Here is a 16,717-nt window from a genome sequence, read left to right as displayed (position 1 = left end):
AGACATCAGAAGGGGGGCCAAACCGGGTGACCCAGGTGCCTATGAACGCCCGGGCCACGTCAGAGGTCGTAGTGGATGCCAGCGGGACAGCCTCCGGCCAGCGGGTGGTCCTGTCCACCATCGTCAGGAGGTAGCAGAACCCTTGAGAGGGCGGCAGGGGCCCCACCAGGTCCACATGCACGTGGTTGAACCGCCGCTCCGGCACTGAAAAATGCGCCAGCGGAGCAGTCACATGCCGATGCACCTTGGCTCGCTGGCAAACCACGCAGGCCCGAGCCCAGTCCCGAGCCCAGTCCCGAATGTCCTTCTTAAGGCCATGCCAGACAAACTTCCCGGCCACCAGCTTCTGCGATGTCCTCCGCCCAGGATGGGCAAGGCCGTGCACGGCATCGAAAACCTGACGCCTCCAACTACCGGGCACGACCGGCCTTGGCTGTCCAGTGGAGACGTCACACAGGAGCATGGCACCGACGTTCTCGTACTTGATGTCCTCCAAACGGAGTCCCGTGACAGCTGTCCTCAGAGCCTGGACCTCCGGGTCGGAGGCCTGATCACCTGCCATGCTGGTGTAGTCGATTCCCAGGTGGACAGCCCCTGCGATGGCCCGGGAGAGGCAATCAGCCACGTGATTGTCCTTACCCGCCACATGGCGGATGTCTGTTGTGAACTCCGAGATGTAGGCCAGTTGGCGCTGCTGATGGGCAGACCACGGCTCCGAAACCTTCGCCATCGCGAACGTCAATGGCTTGTGGTCCACGAAAACTGAGAATGGCCGAGCCTCCAACAGGAAACGGAAATGCCTAATGGCGAGGTAAAGGCCGAGGAGCTCTCGATCAAAGGTGCTATATTTCCGTTCGCAGGGGCGGAGCTGCCGGCTGAAGAATGCCAGCGGCTGCCAGACGCCGTTCACCCACTGCTCATGCACGGCACCAACAGCATAGTCCGAAGCGTCGGTGGTCAGGGCAATCAGCGCCGCAGGCAAAGGGTGCCCGTGCATTTCCCGATGCCACGAAACTGCATGGGGGGCGGCACCTCCTAGCTTTGGGTCCATACAGGGCGTGGAAATAACACAGGCCTGCAAACTGCTGTGGCTGTCGTCGTGTCGCCGCGGCCACAGCGATGGTGTCCGTCATCTCCAGGTCGACAGTGGTGTGAGCCAATACGGCCGTGCAGCGCTCGCGCCCGGCGGCGAAAAAACGATCCGCCTCCCTAGCCAGAGCCCGAAAGTCTGTGGTGTCGCTGTTGGCTTAAGCTGCCCTGACACGCACTGGCAGCTGCCGCATAAATAAAGCCCGAAATAAAAAACAAGGCCTATTATTCCCCAGGAGATTCAGCATATGATCCATGAGCTCCGATGGTTTGGAGTCCTCGAGGCCATTCAATGCCAGAAGCTGCTCGCCCCGTTCAACCTCCGACAAACAGAAGGTCTCCATCAGGAACCATCAGAGATGCGTGAGAAACAGTTATGGTCTGGCCGGTAGGCTCCGGCGTTAACTGTGTGGGGAAAAAACAGCCGTCTTTAGTAAAGATCAGGGGTCCTGTGGCATGGGCACCGCAAGGCCAAGGTTTGTGGCTTCCCTGGCGATAATACCCGGTAGCTCTGCCACCAAAGCTCCAACCACTGGAAGTGAGGTGGCGGCAGAGACGGGCAATGCTGCTGCCCCGGGCCTCTCCGTTCGGAGAGGGGAAGCCGGGGGGGAACGCCTAGGGAAAACCCAATAGCGACAGCCTGAAAATATACGACACGGGTAGAACATGGGTCCTTCATGCAACCGTTGGTTAATTTCTCCCCTCAAAGAAGCAGAACGCCAGGGGAGGGTCAGAGAATGCAGAGGTGAATTGAATATATTTTTCCTCTAACTGACTACATTTTGTTGTTTCTGGATGCGCTTTTTTTTTTAACAGATTATCTTTTCTTCTTGGTGTCCGATTTACATTTCAGCCCGTTTAATTGGTTTGTTTTGTTTTTAGAAATGGTCAGGTTATGTAACAGTAACAGCACTTCTAGGAGGGTTTTTGACCAGCAACATTGGACGACGAGGAATCAGTCCAAGCAGCTTTGACAAGGAACGATACATTTTTTTAATGTTTCTAACACCTCTATAATATAGGAATGGAACAACCCGTTGGCTGCGACCGTTAAGACGCCAAAATTAGACATGACTTGTCAATGTATCAAACAAATATAATAATATATTTGCATGGTGGGTTTATAGTATTATAGTGATGGGGCATCGCTAATATACTATATACTGTGTAGCTATATTCTTTACATAATAACGTCCCCTGGGGGAGGCGGACAGGGCGGGATATATATATATATATATATATATATATATATATATATATATATATATATATATATATATATATATATATATATATATATATATATATATATATATATATATATATATATATATATATATATATATATATATATATATATATAGACATATATATATATAGACATATATATATATAGACATATATATATATATATATAGACATATATATATATATAGACATATATATATATATATATATAGACATATATATATATATATAGACATATATATATATATATATATATAGACATATATATATATATATATAGACATATATATATATATATATATATATATATATATAGACATATATATATTATATATAGATATATATATATATATATATATATAGACATATATATATATATATATATATATATATATATATATATATATATATATAGACATATATTTTGACATATATTGACATAAATATATATTTTTTCAACTAATAAAAACGGGGGTATTATTATACCTGAGGTCATATCCGTAAACAAGTCCCTGAGCCATGTGAAGTAGAGCGGGAACGTACCACATTACACGAGGGGACATATATTATTAAGACAACTTTTGGTCCGACTCATGTCAACGTGTTTATCATTAAAATGTTGACGTGTTGTTTATTATGTAGTGATTCATGACATATTGTAAGAATATTCCCCTTATAATTCGATGTTATTCGTTATAACATGACGTACAGCTCAAAGTCGCTCCCCTACTGGACAAATGGTTCGTCCTCGTACTTAGAGGCCAGCTGGAGAAGCGAGGACCTTTAAACGACAAGGAACACAGCAGACCGTCCGGACTTAATCCAACGCGTTGGATTAAGTCTCCCTTAACGGAGACCTTAGTAAGGTACGAGGCTGTTTTGTTCATATATAATGTCACCATTCTATATTTATAATCGTCACTTTGTAGGGTTCTGCGGCAACTTCCTGGTAGTTTTCTAGTAAAACCAGATCTGTGTTGTTGTGCGGTAATGACCTCGAAAGCCTCTCGACTTGAAATGTTGATATTGACACCGATTTTCCTGCATTTTATTTGAAAATAATCTGTTTTGTTTGAAAATGGAATGTGTTACATGACTGCTGTGCACTGCACATGAAGACATGACATTACAACATTCACCCAATTAAACGTATCACCGAGCCTGCAGGTCCTAGCAGTGGAGTTGTTGTGTTACATTTATAGATGTGTGTATGTTTACATTAATAGATGTGTTGTTGGTCTCATCGTGCAGGACTCGGCTCTGCTCGTCTTTGTTCGAGTGTTTATCGTTCGTTGCTTTGACACGAGAGCTCTTGTTTTGATTCTGCTGCTGAGCGTCACGTGTTCTTATGAGGGACGTGCTCGTGCACCAACGAGATCCCGCATCAGGGGGAAGGACGGATGGCTTAAGCCAATGGGGAATTTATTCGTAGTTTGGTCCCGCCCCCTCATTGAGTTAACCTAACCTCTATGGATGGATGGGCTGAATAGATACACGATCACATGCAGTCTGCATATGATGCAGTGGAAAATTAATGGTTTCTTATGCGGCAATCCAACTAAGAAATATATATGTATTATAATTATTCCAACTGCTGCAAGCTCACCAAGGCAGAATGCATTTAACATTACTAATGGCCCTGATATTGAAAATGAGTTGGAATAATTATAATATATATATATATATAATGCTAATATATATATGACAGATTATTGATTGTCAGGATTGTTGTAAGGATGTGTGTGCCTGTCTGTCTGACACACACAAAAAACACACACACACACACACACACACACACACACACACACACACACACACACACACACACACACATGTATGTGTGTGAGACAGACAGAGACAGAGGGGGGTAGGGTACTTGTTCAATACAAGGGAAGAGTCCCTCAGTCCCCCCCGACCCCCTGACTCGGTGCATCACTATCTTTAACCCAGGCTTTAAAGATAGCGTCCCAGTGGGCTGGCATCTCGCACCGCAGATTGCTGACCGCAGGAACACCCAAAGTCTTATGCCGGTCCCAGTGGATAAGAATAGCTTGTGACGGTGTGGAGATACTATGACAGAGGAGGTAGACCCTTATGTTAGGGTTAAGGTCTCTTAAGGTTATAGGAGGCTTATTATATGGTATTAATTAGACTAATAGCTTCACTGCTGGCCTGCTCAGCTGTGTCTGACTGAGACACGAGATGACCTAGTTTTGAGTAGTGCTTTTATCAGAACGTGGTTGCATCACAGCCTCATAACTAAATGCATTTTAACGGTGTTATTGAACTAAAATCGGAGTCTTAATGTGGTCCATGTGCAGGTGTAGTGTCAGGGAGAGTGAAAGGCTCTTTTATGTAACAGGATCTCTTGACGGTTTGTTGCGGCTATGAGGGCCGCGTTGCCATGGAAACAGGTTTTGTGTCAGACAGCACAGGTGGGCCCCAACGTCTGCCTAGTAGTCCTAGTGTGTGTGAAGTCGTTGTCTTGTTAAACAGAATTGTGTGCCAACCCAATGTTTCCTCCACTGTAAGTGTAGGATCCACTTTGAGGCGGTTAAAGTCTTGCAGGTTTGAGATGTAAAACAGAACAGTTACCGTGACAACAAGACTTGAGAGTTTGGGTTTTGTTTTCCTCAAATTGACCTTGTTGGTTCTAGACTTGGCTAAAGTAAGAGGTGGAAAAGTATCACTTTCAAACGTTCGAGTGGAAGTAGACAAATTGGACAACTTTTATAGTTGTCCAATAACAATAAAGCGCTTTGTACTACGAATGGAGACATAAAGGTTCTCGTAAACTTGTCAATAAGAAAATCTGATTCTCATTTGAAATGCAACTGCTCAGTGACGACTACACAAACTCTGTGGACCTTGAGACACAACATCCGTTATCTAGAGACTGTGTTCCACCAAGTAAATAATCAGATCGATCTTCACCTAACCCTCTGGAGCCCCAAGAACCCCCACCACCATGCTCTACTAAGCGTTGACGACTTCACCAAACTTGTCTTAAACTTCTTGTCCCCCAATCCTTGAATCAATCCTCCCTCTCATTCCAGGCTGTGCAGACTTGGATATGTTTACCTGAGAGTTTAGAAGTGATTGGTTGCATTGGAAACTTCCAACTGAACACAATAGGGTTCATAGACCCCTTAATCGTTTACAAACCATGGTTATGTAGGCATAGTGCGGCGCGATGAGGCAACACCAGTGGGACAAAATGCAATGGTTTGGTAATGTGTGCAAGAAGGGCACTAACCATCAAAGATCATGAATCTGACCACAAATACAAATTGACGTTAAAAATTGGTGGGTTGATTTCCAGATCTGTGTGTAGTTAGTGAGTAGTTAGTAGAATTTAGCAACCGGCCCAATGTTAAGTGGATAGGCATGTGTGCACGATTTTCCTTGAGTAACATAGCATGTACACTAGACCAGGGGTCTTCAACATTTTCCAGGCCAAGAACCCCCAAACTGATGGAGAGATGGAGCGGGGACCCCCTACTTATATATTGTATAAAATGGTGTTTTATATTAAACTGGTCCATTAGTGCCATTTATAAATGTATAAGTATGAATAAGAGAACACTGATTAGTCGACCAGTGTATGATAATAAATCGATATTATAAAGTGTTTACTTAGATGTTTTAATGAAGTTAGAACACGTCTGATCTTCTGAGAGCAGCCACCGCCATCCCAGAGAAAGACGTGTAAGTGTATCGTTTTTAACACTTAAAAAACTCATCAAAAACTAAATGGCAATGAGGTTTTATTAAACCCTGGTAGGATAAAAGCAGTCTGAGGAAACCATGGCTCCAAATTCACGGCAGGTCACTGGGTTCGGACATCGAAGGCATAACTGCTCCAAGGCTTTGTTAAGGGGACATGGTTTGAGGAAAATTGTGGACCTGACAGCAGGCCGGCTCTATCTCCAGCCCACAAGTCCCTGGGCGCTAACAACAACACTATCTGTGGTCTCGCACAGAGCGTCAAACAGCGTGCCAGGAACTCAAGTGTTCTGTCCTGAAATCCTCCCCAGGCAATGCCAATCGTAGGCATGAGGCGGTTGTGATGTCGTATGAATGCCTCGTCTGCCTAAAGCTGTTTCCTCACACCGGTTGTTGTGAGCCGTTGGTGGTCCTGCTGTTATGGTGTAGATCCAAAGGCCTGGTGGTCTGTGTGTCATGGGTTTGATTCTTAAAACCAAACCCATGACACCCAGTCATTTTGATGCTGCCCAGAGTTTTAATTACGTTTATAAAGTCTGATGATTATCTGAATGAATGGGGAATAACGGCGCATTTGTTTCCCAATTCACACACATATTTCTAATGACAGTCTGTAAAAAAAAGTCTGGAGAAAAATACATCTGAAATTGTGTATGAAATGAAAGTGGAAAGTCTCTCTATTCCTGTTGGTCCAGTGAATATGGTGATATAACTCCAGCATAAACTCCCAACCCTACTATAATTTAAGGCAGCTCTCTTTGTTGTATACGGGGAATGGGTTAACCTAGCGATTGTTTGTACTTGGCACTTGGTTCTATGAACATGCTTAATGTACCGACGGCGATATATCGTTCTCTTCTTCTGACCAATGTACTTATTATAAGTCGCTTTGGATAAAGGCGTCGGCTAAATGCCCTCAATGTCAATGTAAATACTAACAGAACCCCCCCCCCCCCCCCCCCCCTGTGACCCCCCAGCCCGAGCCCACCCTCCCACCATGCCTCTGAACGACGAGTGCTCCTCCCCCTCCTCTGTCAGCGCAGAGGACCCGTCTAGCCGGAACGATGGCTCGCCGGGCCGCAGCCACAGCCTCACGTCGGCCAGCGACACGGACTGCTCCCGGGAGAGCTTCACCAGCGACTCCTCCAGCAAGACCAGCTCTCCCTCCTGTAAGATCACGGCGCTGCATGAGCTGTATGCACGAGAGTTGTTGCATCTTATCCTAGCTATCTCTGCGGTATACAGGGAATGGGTTAACCTAAAGAGTGTTAGTGCTTGGCACTTGGTTCTATGAACATCCTTACTGTACCGACAGTGATATATTGTTGTTTCAAGACTAACAACAAGTAAATTTGTCAGAAGAAAGACAAACAACAATATATCTGTCGGTACAATCAGGCTTCTCATGTTAGCAAGGATAAGACGCCACAAAATGCTAAGTACTATTTGTAAATGCAAGGACGTACAACATACACTCTGAATAAGTGAGTCTTGATTACATTGATTGGCTTGGGCTACAGCTTTGACAACCATACAACTATGACTACTGATACAAATTGTAATTACACTGGGAGGTGTTAAAATTCTTCTTAACGTCATCTTTTTAACCCATCCTTGGTGTCACGACAGCCAGCCCCCCCAAGCACATCACCCTGGATGACATGATGTCATCAGGCAAGGACCTCTCCAACCTCACCCTGGCCCACGAGATCATCGTCAACCGGGACTTCCACGTGGAGCCTCCGAAGCTGGCCCAGAACAGGTAAACGTGGCGGCCGGAAGGTTGCTTGTTCGATCCCCCCACCTCGACGAGTGCCGAGGTGTCGCTGAGCAAGACACCTCGCCCTAACTGCCCCCGAAGAGCTGGCTGGCGTCTTGCATGGTTGACTCCGCCTTTGGTATGTGAATGTGTGCATGAATGGTAGCCTGGATATTCCCAGACCAAGCCAATCGTAGATTGCACGTTGGTCTGGGGAAGCTGCCGTCATTTTCTTCAGCACAAGAGGCGTGATCAACGGGCCTTGAACGCGATTGGCTGCTTGCCAATCGCAAGCAGAAATAAATGTATTGCTCTTCTCCAGACCCTTGTGCAGGGCGAACTCAATTCGCCGGAAGAATGGGCGGGGATACCAAGGCTACATGAATGGGTGAATGTGGCCATATTGGGAAGTGCTCTGAGTGGCCTCTTTATTTTAGAAAATATTGCGAGGAAATGTAAGTTTGTGGGTCTCCAACATCCCTTGTCCTCCTCTCCCAGTCTGGAGAAGCTGGTGAGAGACACGGTCCACCGGGCATACTGGGACGTCCTGGCGTCTGAGCTCGACGCCCAGCCACCCGTATATGGGCACGCCATCAAACTGCTGGAGGAGATCAAGGAGGTCAGTCTGCTCTCACTTGGCCTCATGAGGAAGGTTCAGGAATACCCACACAACATTATAGTTGCGGTGTTGGTGGGTTGCCCCAGATTAAAGTTCTGCTTTGGCCCTGGATGAACGCAGAGTGTGCAGGGAACTCAAACTAGTGAACATGTCCCTTACGCCCCATTGCACCACTTTCTACATCTGGTCAACAACACCACCTTATTGACGGTGTCTCACTTTCAGCATCAAACGAGCAGCCCACACATCCCTATGACTGTGTACCCTGCGGAAACAGCTGTATTCTTACTGCAGTTCAGGAGCCTATTTGAACACGCCAATTTCAATTGTTGGTTTTGAAAGATTGTTTTGAAACATGAATACTGCCCCCTATTGGATCAACATAAATTCATGCTGTTTTAATCTATTTAAATAACCATGCGAGTAACTCTGTGTTTAAAGTTGCCTAACATCCTGCCCCATATCATAATGTTATTATGATCCCACAATGCAACAGATTCTACTCTCCTTCCTGAACCCGGGGGCCAATCGGATGCGGACCCAGATCTCGGAGGTGCTGGACATGGAGCTGATTGGCCAGCAGGCGGCCAGCGACACGGTGGACATCCAGGGCCTGGCCTCCTACATCATCTCCACCATGGGCAAATTGTGCGCTCCGGTCCGAGACGAGGAAGTGAAGGGGCTGCAGGAGGCCCGCGGCAACGTGGTCACTCTGTTTAAGTATGCGGTTCATGTTACTTCACTTGTCCTACCTAGTCAGATTAAGAGGAACCACAAGTCTAAATTTACAATGAAATGGCTTATGGGTGGCTTAATTTGGAAAGATCATCAAACTGCCCTATTGTGACACAGCCAGATGGTACAGCCTACCACTGGTGAGTCGGTTGATCATACATCATCATAGATCTGGGCAATGTGACAAGTGAATCGATTTCTAAACGCCTCCTCTGCCTCATACCGCGTTTGGCTTCACTGATGCGCCTCAAAGGAAGGGCGTGAGACTCTGATCTTCTGCCCTCTCTAGGGAGATGTTCCGAGTGCTGGACCTCATGAAGATGGACGTCGTCAACTTCACCATCCAGGGCCTGAGGCCGGAGCTCCAGCGGCAGTCCGTGGAGTATGAGAGGGCAAAGTTCCAGAGTATTCTGGAGAAAACGCCCAGTGAGTTAAGAAACCATTCCAATCCGGCAGTGAACAAACAGGACAGAGTCGTTAGGGTGCTGGACTCCCAGTCCGAGGTTCCCGGTTCGATTCCCTGATCTCCCCAGTCCACCCGCAGGCCTCTAGATCCGACCTGCTCAGGAACGGCTCCTATCTGAATAACTTCATGTGAGGACCTCCTTTCAGGTGCCCTGGACCACACCACCTCCTGGATCAGGGGGGCCCTGGAGGAGCTGCTGGGGGTCATGAGCCCCCCCGGCCAGAGCTCCGGACCGGGGAAGGGCCAGAGAGCACTGCCTGGACCCTTCCTGGTCATGGACACGGCCTTCCTCCGCATCCTCTCATGGGACCCCGCCACCCTGTTCCCAGAGGTGGGTCCGGGGTTCAACCCAAGACAGACCTTTAGTCTTCACCTTAATGTAACAATGAGGTCCAACCCAGCCCGCAGGGACTTCAGAGACACGGAGAGAAGAGACCGAATGAGAGTGCGGGAGCAGTGTCAATAGTATGATCGTAGAACTAGATGCGTGGAATGTTTAGGGAGGGTGTTAAAGATCTGAATACCAATACAAACTCATTGGTATTATGGCTTTAGCTAAAGCTGAAACCTGTTCAACCATTGTAAAAATAAGATGATGCATATTTATATGTAAATAAACTAATGATTTAGTTACATTTGGAAAAAGATTTTACTAAAAGGCAAAAAGTGGAGGAAATAGGCCTCTCTTAAATCTCCCCAGCAAGACTGAACCCGGACAATTGGAGGTAACTGGGGGGGGGGGGGGGGGGGGGGGGCAGCTGGGTAAACCTTCCAGGATCGGGTAAAAGATCATGGAACACTGCAATTCCCTCGATGGGGAAACCGGTTTCCTGCACCGTTCGCCTTCTTCCAAGTAGTGCTAGTGTTTACAGTGGTGGTTGCCTGGGTAACCCCCACCATACGGAGAGACGAGGTATCCTCTGTCACCAACGCTCTCAAAGAGACTGAGACTCGCCTGTTATTGTTTGCTTCATCATGGCGTGTTTTTGTATAGTCAACGTTTTTCTGATGTATCTACACAAAAAGTAGTGAATGATGGGATCAATAGTGGTAAAAAAACACAGACCGACCTTTTATCACTGCTACATCCGTTTTGTTTTGGAGGCCATTTTGTCTCTTCAAAGTGAGAGACTTTTAGTTATCGTTCAGGGAAACAAACAACCAAGACTCAAAGTCTTCCCCATAACCCCCAGCATCAGCCAAACTACTTTACACTCTAAAAGGGAAGCATAATAACAGATCATTTAATCTATTAAACACACAGATCATTTGGAGGTTGAATCCATCATTTTCTTCTCATGGAAAAGGCTGCAAATTAACGGCTGTAAATACGATTCGGTTTCTTCAATAATTTGTTCAGATTTCTGTCGTTTGTTACGATTATGCGTCTGAACTAAAGAACCATTTCATAATTACAATAAGTCCTGATTGCTTTAGCTACTATGATATCTGTTCGGTGGATCTTTAGTAACTCAGACGTGGACAATCGTCTTCTATAGCTGCCCCAAGTGGGAATGTAAGCTTTAACTGTTCTGAACGGCGCATTGGTAAAGGCTCTGCTAGATGACTAAAGGTTAATGGCTGACCACCAAACCATACGTCTGTGGCACCATCTAAATGTGTGTCGTGTTATGTATATAATTGATATTTAATTTGAGCCATTAGACGCTTTGTATCCACAAGAGGATGGTGTTAGGGCATATTGCTCAGAGAGGCCTGTCGATAGACAGCAGGCAGTGGGGTCGGAAACCAGAACGTTTAGGCTTGGAGTCAAACACCCTAACGGGTGGCATGTTGCCCAGGAGGTAGAGCGGGTTGGCTGATAACCGGAAGGTTGCTAGTTCGATCCCCGGCTCCTGGCTGAGTGCCGAGGTCACCCTGACTGCTCCTGACGAGCTTGCTGTCTTTTTGCGTGGTTGACACCGCCGTCGGTGTGTGCATGAATGGGTGAATGTTAGGCAATATTGATCAGCGCTTTGAGTGGCCACTGGTTAGAAATGGGTGGTATGAATGCAGTACATTTACATAACGATGTACTGTTCTGGTGTAAGCTCCTTCCTAACGCCCCCCCTCCTCCCCAGACCCTGATGACGGATGAGGGCCGGCTGCTGGCCATCCAGAAGGAGCTACATCAGCTGGAGGTGGTGGCCCAGGTGCTGCTCATCGTCTACAGTGCCATGGGCGGAGCAATACAGGGCCTCCCCTCATTGGCCGAGAGACTCAAGAGAATGACTTGCGTCCTGCTGGAGGGGATGCACAGCCCGTTAGTACATGCATTCATTTCTTCATTCACTCATTCATGCATTCATTCGCAACACTTAAAGGTCTTGTAGGTATAATTTAGGAGATGTTATAAGAGTGTAGTTTGTTAGAAGTGGCATAGCCATCTGCAGACATCAGTGAGTGAAATGCTAAGTGAGAAAATCTGTTTCCCTTTTGAACTCCCTGTGTATGAGACGTTTAGATTCTGGACCGCCCCCGGCAAGTTTCTGACCAATCAGGAATGCAACCATCTCATTGGCAGAGAGAAATAGGGAGGGAGTGTGCAGTATCTGGGAGCAGGAGATGTATTTTTGGTTGTTTATCTTTAAACTCCTGCCCTCTGTCTCCCTTTCTGCTCTCTCTTTACGACTCTTGACTATGTTCAGCAGCAACAGCAAAACCCAGACAGATGGTTGACGTCAGAGTTGGATGTAGATGGTCTGTGGTGGTAGGAGGCTGAGGCAGCTGGTGCTGCTACTGCTGTGACCTGGGATAGCTGGGATGTCCACACATGCAGACATGCTGTCAGGCTCAAACCTGTATTCATACTCCATGTTGGTCTGAAGTTGTCAACAGGCTTCTAATGACACAGACAGCATAACAAGCATTGAAAAGAAAAAGCGCACATCAAATTACGATAATGAATAAAAAAATAACCGTCTTTAAGAACATGGTCCCGTTGGGAGCAGTAGCAGTAGCCGAGCACACAAACACCAGAGAGGACCCTCCTAGAAGACACACACATCAGACCCCTGTGTGACGCGTCCACCCCCCCCCCCCCCCCCCCCCCTCCCCATCATAGGGACTTCGCCCTGGAGGAGGCCCTCCGGGGGGTCAGTGCCCAGCTCTGCGTGGAGCTGAGCCGCTCGCTGACGGAGCGGGGGTACCCGGCCCTGTCCCCCGCCCTGCAGGCCACCCTCACCGGACAGGTCCTCAGCGTGGTCCAGGAGGGGAACCCCATCCGCAGCCTCGTCGGTGAGACACCCAGCTTTGATTCAGCCAGGACGGAACGTTTAGGCTAGGACCCTTCTTCTAGAAACACAGACGCTCGATGCTTCAACTCAGATGCCCCTTTTTCAACGACTGTACCAGCTCAACTCGCCTCGACTCGGCCCGCCTTTTTTTGCGTTTCCATCGGCAAAATGTGGTACCTGGTACCTGGTACTTATTTAGTCTCACCTCGTTCGAGGTTCCAAGAGATGATCCTGATCCGGTCATTTGTGTGTTGAAACTGGCTGCTGGCCAGGAAACAAGACATGCCTGGAACCAAACCAAGTCGTGCCGCGCTAAGTCGTGGCGAGTTGAGCTGGTACTGTCGTTGTAAAAAAGCGGCAAGAGTAAATTAACCCTAACACTTTATTTTTTCAAGGATTTTCTATGATTTTCATTTTCTATGATTTAGCTTTCAGAATTGAAACTTTCTCAGGGTGGAAGTACTCCAGAGTACTCCTAATAACCCTCATGTGAGAACCACTACTCTGATCTATGCGGTCTCGATTAAAGACCAAACCAGCTTGCCACAAGACCTTCCCAAAGGCCTCAGCAGCTTGTGTTCTAAGAGCTTCTCTCCCTCCCCTCCCTCCCTCCCCCTCCCCTGCAGAGGAGCGCGTGCGGCAGTACTTCCTGTCCCTCCTCTCGGCGCCGGCGCCCCGGTCGTGTCTGGCCACGGTCCCGGCCGGTCTCACCCCCGTGCGGCCCGAGCTGGCCTCTCTGGCCGGCCGCTTCATGGCGCTGGTGGACTTCAACCGCCGGGTCTACGGCCCCTTCTACTCCCGGGTCCTGAAGAAGCTGATGTTTGACGACGTGCCGCCGCAGCCCCCCTCCGCGGCACCGCCCACTGTGGCTGCTCCCACTAAGGAGACCCCCTCCCAGACCGCCGCCAGCCCCAGTTAACCAGTTCACCTCCGCCGTACCCCGTCCACCCGTCCCCCGTCCCCCGCCACCCTCCACCACAGACTTTGGCTCTCGCTATAATATAAATTAGCCAGGGACGATTTTACTGCACCTGTGCCTGCAGTACCCCCCTACCGCCTCTAGGTGTTGCCGTTTTTCATACTTTCGGTTTTACAGGAGAACGCCTGGCGACTGCTGTGTGGGGGAGAGGAGTCAGGGAAATAAAGAGGCACAGGTCAGAGGTCAGGGGTCAGCATCCGCTTTGTCCTGCCCTCTCTTTCCTGGTTTGTGTTATAAATCACAACCAATAGGACTTTCCATGTGGAGATTTAACTTTGTGAATCGATGTTTGGATAAAGGGAGGTGGCCTCCTTTTCATAAAGTGGATTATTAAAAGGAGGCCATAAAGAGTTGTCGGATAAAGTGTTGTGTTGGAGGAATCTAAAGGAGCAGGAAACAAGTGGAAACGCTGTTACTATAATACTTTAGATCAGAGAACAACTTTAATGTTCACCTTAACGAGAAGATGTAACATTTCAGATTGATGTTATGGATTATACAACGTGCTAGTATTTTTTTCTACACAGATACATTTAAAAAGCCAGAATACTAGGATCTGTTCTACGAGTGTTGACCTTAAAGAGATGGCTGAAATCCTTCTGGTAACTTGATTAACTTGTTGTTAAAAATTAAAATGTGTCATTTTTATCCGTCAGACTAATGGAGGACAAACTTCTGACTCCTTTTCAGGAAAGATGTTTGCATTATACGTTTGTTCGTTAGTCAGTACGATGTATATGGTTTATGTTACCCTACTCGTGCTAGTTAATTCCGTCAAGCATTTATCCTGTTTACTTACTATCATTGTAACGATGGGAGAGATTTGTATTGGTTGTTTTTGTTTGTGTTATTATTACGTTTGAGTGACGGCTGGTAATGGTCGTCATGGTGACATCGCTCGTTTCTGCATGTGTCTTGCTGAACGCCGTCCATCTGCTCCGATGAGGAAGATGACGAAGGTGCTGATGACCAACAGAACGTTTTGCCGTCCAAACTCATCCTGGACCAGGGGATCAGCGTTTGGTGAGGAGAAGATATTTTGTCGATGACCCTTCTTTCTGTAATATTATATTAATATAATAAAATGTAATGGGAAAAACTTGGATGGGTTATGAGTTTACATATCAACTGAAGATTGACGTTGGAATATTGTGCGTTGTTCAAAAAGAAAAAGATTGCCAAACTGTAAAATCTGTTCATTACAGTTTCAAAGTAAAGGCCATTGGAATTGATATGTGAGATAGCCCTGATAACCTTCCACCGTTAACATATCAGGTTGAACTGCCTAACTAAGTCCATCCTATACGCCAGATGGGTTCTAAGCAGTGTGGTACTGAGATCTGTTTGGGTTGTTATGATCAGATAACAGGGAACTGGTCCCAGGGGAGGCGGGGGTGTGTGTGTCTGTGTGTGTGTGTCTGTCTGTGTGTTTGTCTCTCTGTGTGTGTGTGTCCGTTCTATAAAGGCATATCTATTGCTCAGCCTCTCCTTCTGGTTCACCAGAGCTCAGCCTCAATGAGAGATGAGTAGGTTCTAGGGCATCACCATGGAGGATGGATACTGTGTGATACGGTTGTGGCAAGGTAACGTTTAGTATCACTGGGCAACCTGAAAAATCTTTATTTTATCAGTTTCCGATTTCTAATTATGCAGCGGTAGGACCTCATTGGGCACTGTGTGTGAGGGTCTGAGTCAGTCAGGCAGCTAGTGAGCCACAGGTCAGGTCAGGCCGCTTCAGTGACTCTCCTTTGTGAAGCTTTTCATCTCGTCCAGCAGGTGGCAGTGTTGCTTCTTCAATCCGCAGAGTCGCCACGAAGGTGTTTTTGGTTTCATAATCTGACAGAAAAGCCATCTAGTCCTCCAAAACAGACTCCTGGTCCTCGCTGAATAAATGATCTTATCTCTGTCCCACCCAACCCCCAACTGAATCTGGTGATAAAAACCATAACTTTGGCGGTGCAACATAAAATCATGACCCCTTTAGACCCCTCAGAGGGGAGACCATCACCACATCAAACAACACCGCTGGATCCGAATAACAAACAATAAAGTGGAATACATTAAAGTGACAGAGCCGGTCTACATCCCGGTGGACAGGAATGCTGATTCCACCGTGGAAGAAAAATAACTCCTATACTCCACATGTCTGGCCAAACTAAGCAACGCATTTCAATTCACTCTTTAGTAATGTAGGATTGATATTCATATTTATGCCATGAATTAGAATGTGAGTCTAAGGCAGGGGGGTGTTGAATATTAAACCATTTCAGGGAGAATGGTGTCGCGCGGTGATGTTCCATCGGCCTGGCACTGACCTGGTTAGAGCCGCGGTGTAAAGGGGCCGACACAACGCCAAGACTCAATCCAGCGGCCAACTATCCGACCACTCCGTTGCCTCTCGTCTGACCCATTCGGCAGAAAAGTTGCACTGAAACACACTGCAAAGAATACTGCCAACTACACAGTAGCTTGTAAGTGCTGCGCTTTCGGGAGATGCAGACGCTTGTGTGAGATGCAGGCGCTGGCCTTGTGGTGCTCGCAGCACACAACATTCTCAGATGCTCTATTCCTCAGACGCCAACACTCTCAGACTTTGCATGTCTGAGAGTCTGAGGTCACTCTTGGGTCTTCTTCATCAGAGGCTTTGCATGGCTCTCCAGGAGAGTGTGTGTGTGTGTGTGTGTGTGTGTGTGTGTGTGTGTGTGTGTGTGTGTGTGTGTGTGTGTGTGTGTGTGTGTGTGTGTGTGTGTGTGTGTGTGTGTGTGTGTGTGTGTGCGCGTGTGCGTGCGTGCGTGCGTGGTTGTGTGTTCTTCACGTCCCCACTCCATCATCACCAGCTCATCCACCTTCTCTGTTCCCC

The 16,717-nt window shown here is 47.2% G+C and overlaps 1 protein-coding gene across 1 annotated transcript; it reads left to right on the top strand.

Moving 5' to 3' along the window:
• Positions 1-3,063: 3,063 nt before the first annotated feature.
• tcp11l2 (t-complex 11, testis-specific-like 2) lies at positions 3,064-14,960 on the top strand. The gene is made up of 10 exons (XM_060038763.1): positions 3,064-3,203; positions 7,041-7,232; positions 7,693-7,825; positions 8,321-8,441; positions 8,938-9,161; positions 9,466-9,602; positions 9,789-9,973; positions 11,724-11,905; positions 12,707-12,879; positions 13,505-14,960. Exons 2-10 carry the CDS (start codon positions 7,061-7,063, stop codon positions 13,795-13,797), a joined length of 1,620 nt encoding a protein of 539 aa, XP_059894746.1. The 5' UTR covers positions 3,064-3,203; positions 7,041-7,060; the 3' UTR covers positions 13,798-14,960.
• Positions 14,961-16,717: the final 1,757 nt, after the last annotated feature.

This window comes from Gadus macrocephalus, chromosome 19 (genome assembly GCF_031168955.1).
Source record: "Gadus macrocephalus chromosome 19, ASM3116895v1".
Taxonomy (NCBI): domain Eukaryota; kingdom Metazoa; phylum Chordata; class Actinopteri; order Gadiformes; family Gadidae; genus Gadus; species Gadus macrocephalus.
This window is presented reverse-complemented; position numbering and strand designations above follow the sequence as displayed.

Bases quoted from the DNA above. Each gene is read 5' to 3' on its own strand.
- tcp11l2 (XM_060038763.1), top strand. From the start codon at position 7,061: ATGCCTCTGAACGACGAGTGCTCCTCCCCCTCCTCTGTCAGCGCAGAG. The intron at 7,826-8,320 runs GTAAACGTGGCG...CTCCTCTCCCAG, and splicing joins CCGAAGCTGGCCCAGAACAG to TCTGGAGAAGCTGGTGAGAG. The intron at 9,974-11,723 runs GTGGGTCCGGGG...CCTCCTCCCCAG, and splicing joins CCGCCACCCTGTTCCCAGAG to ACCCTGATGACGGATGAGGG.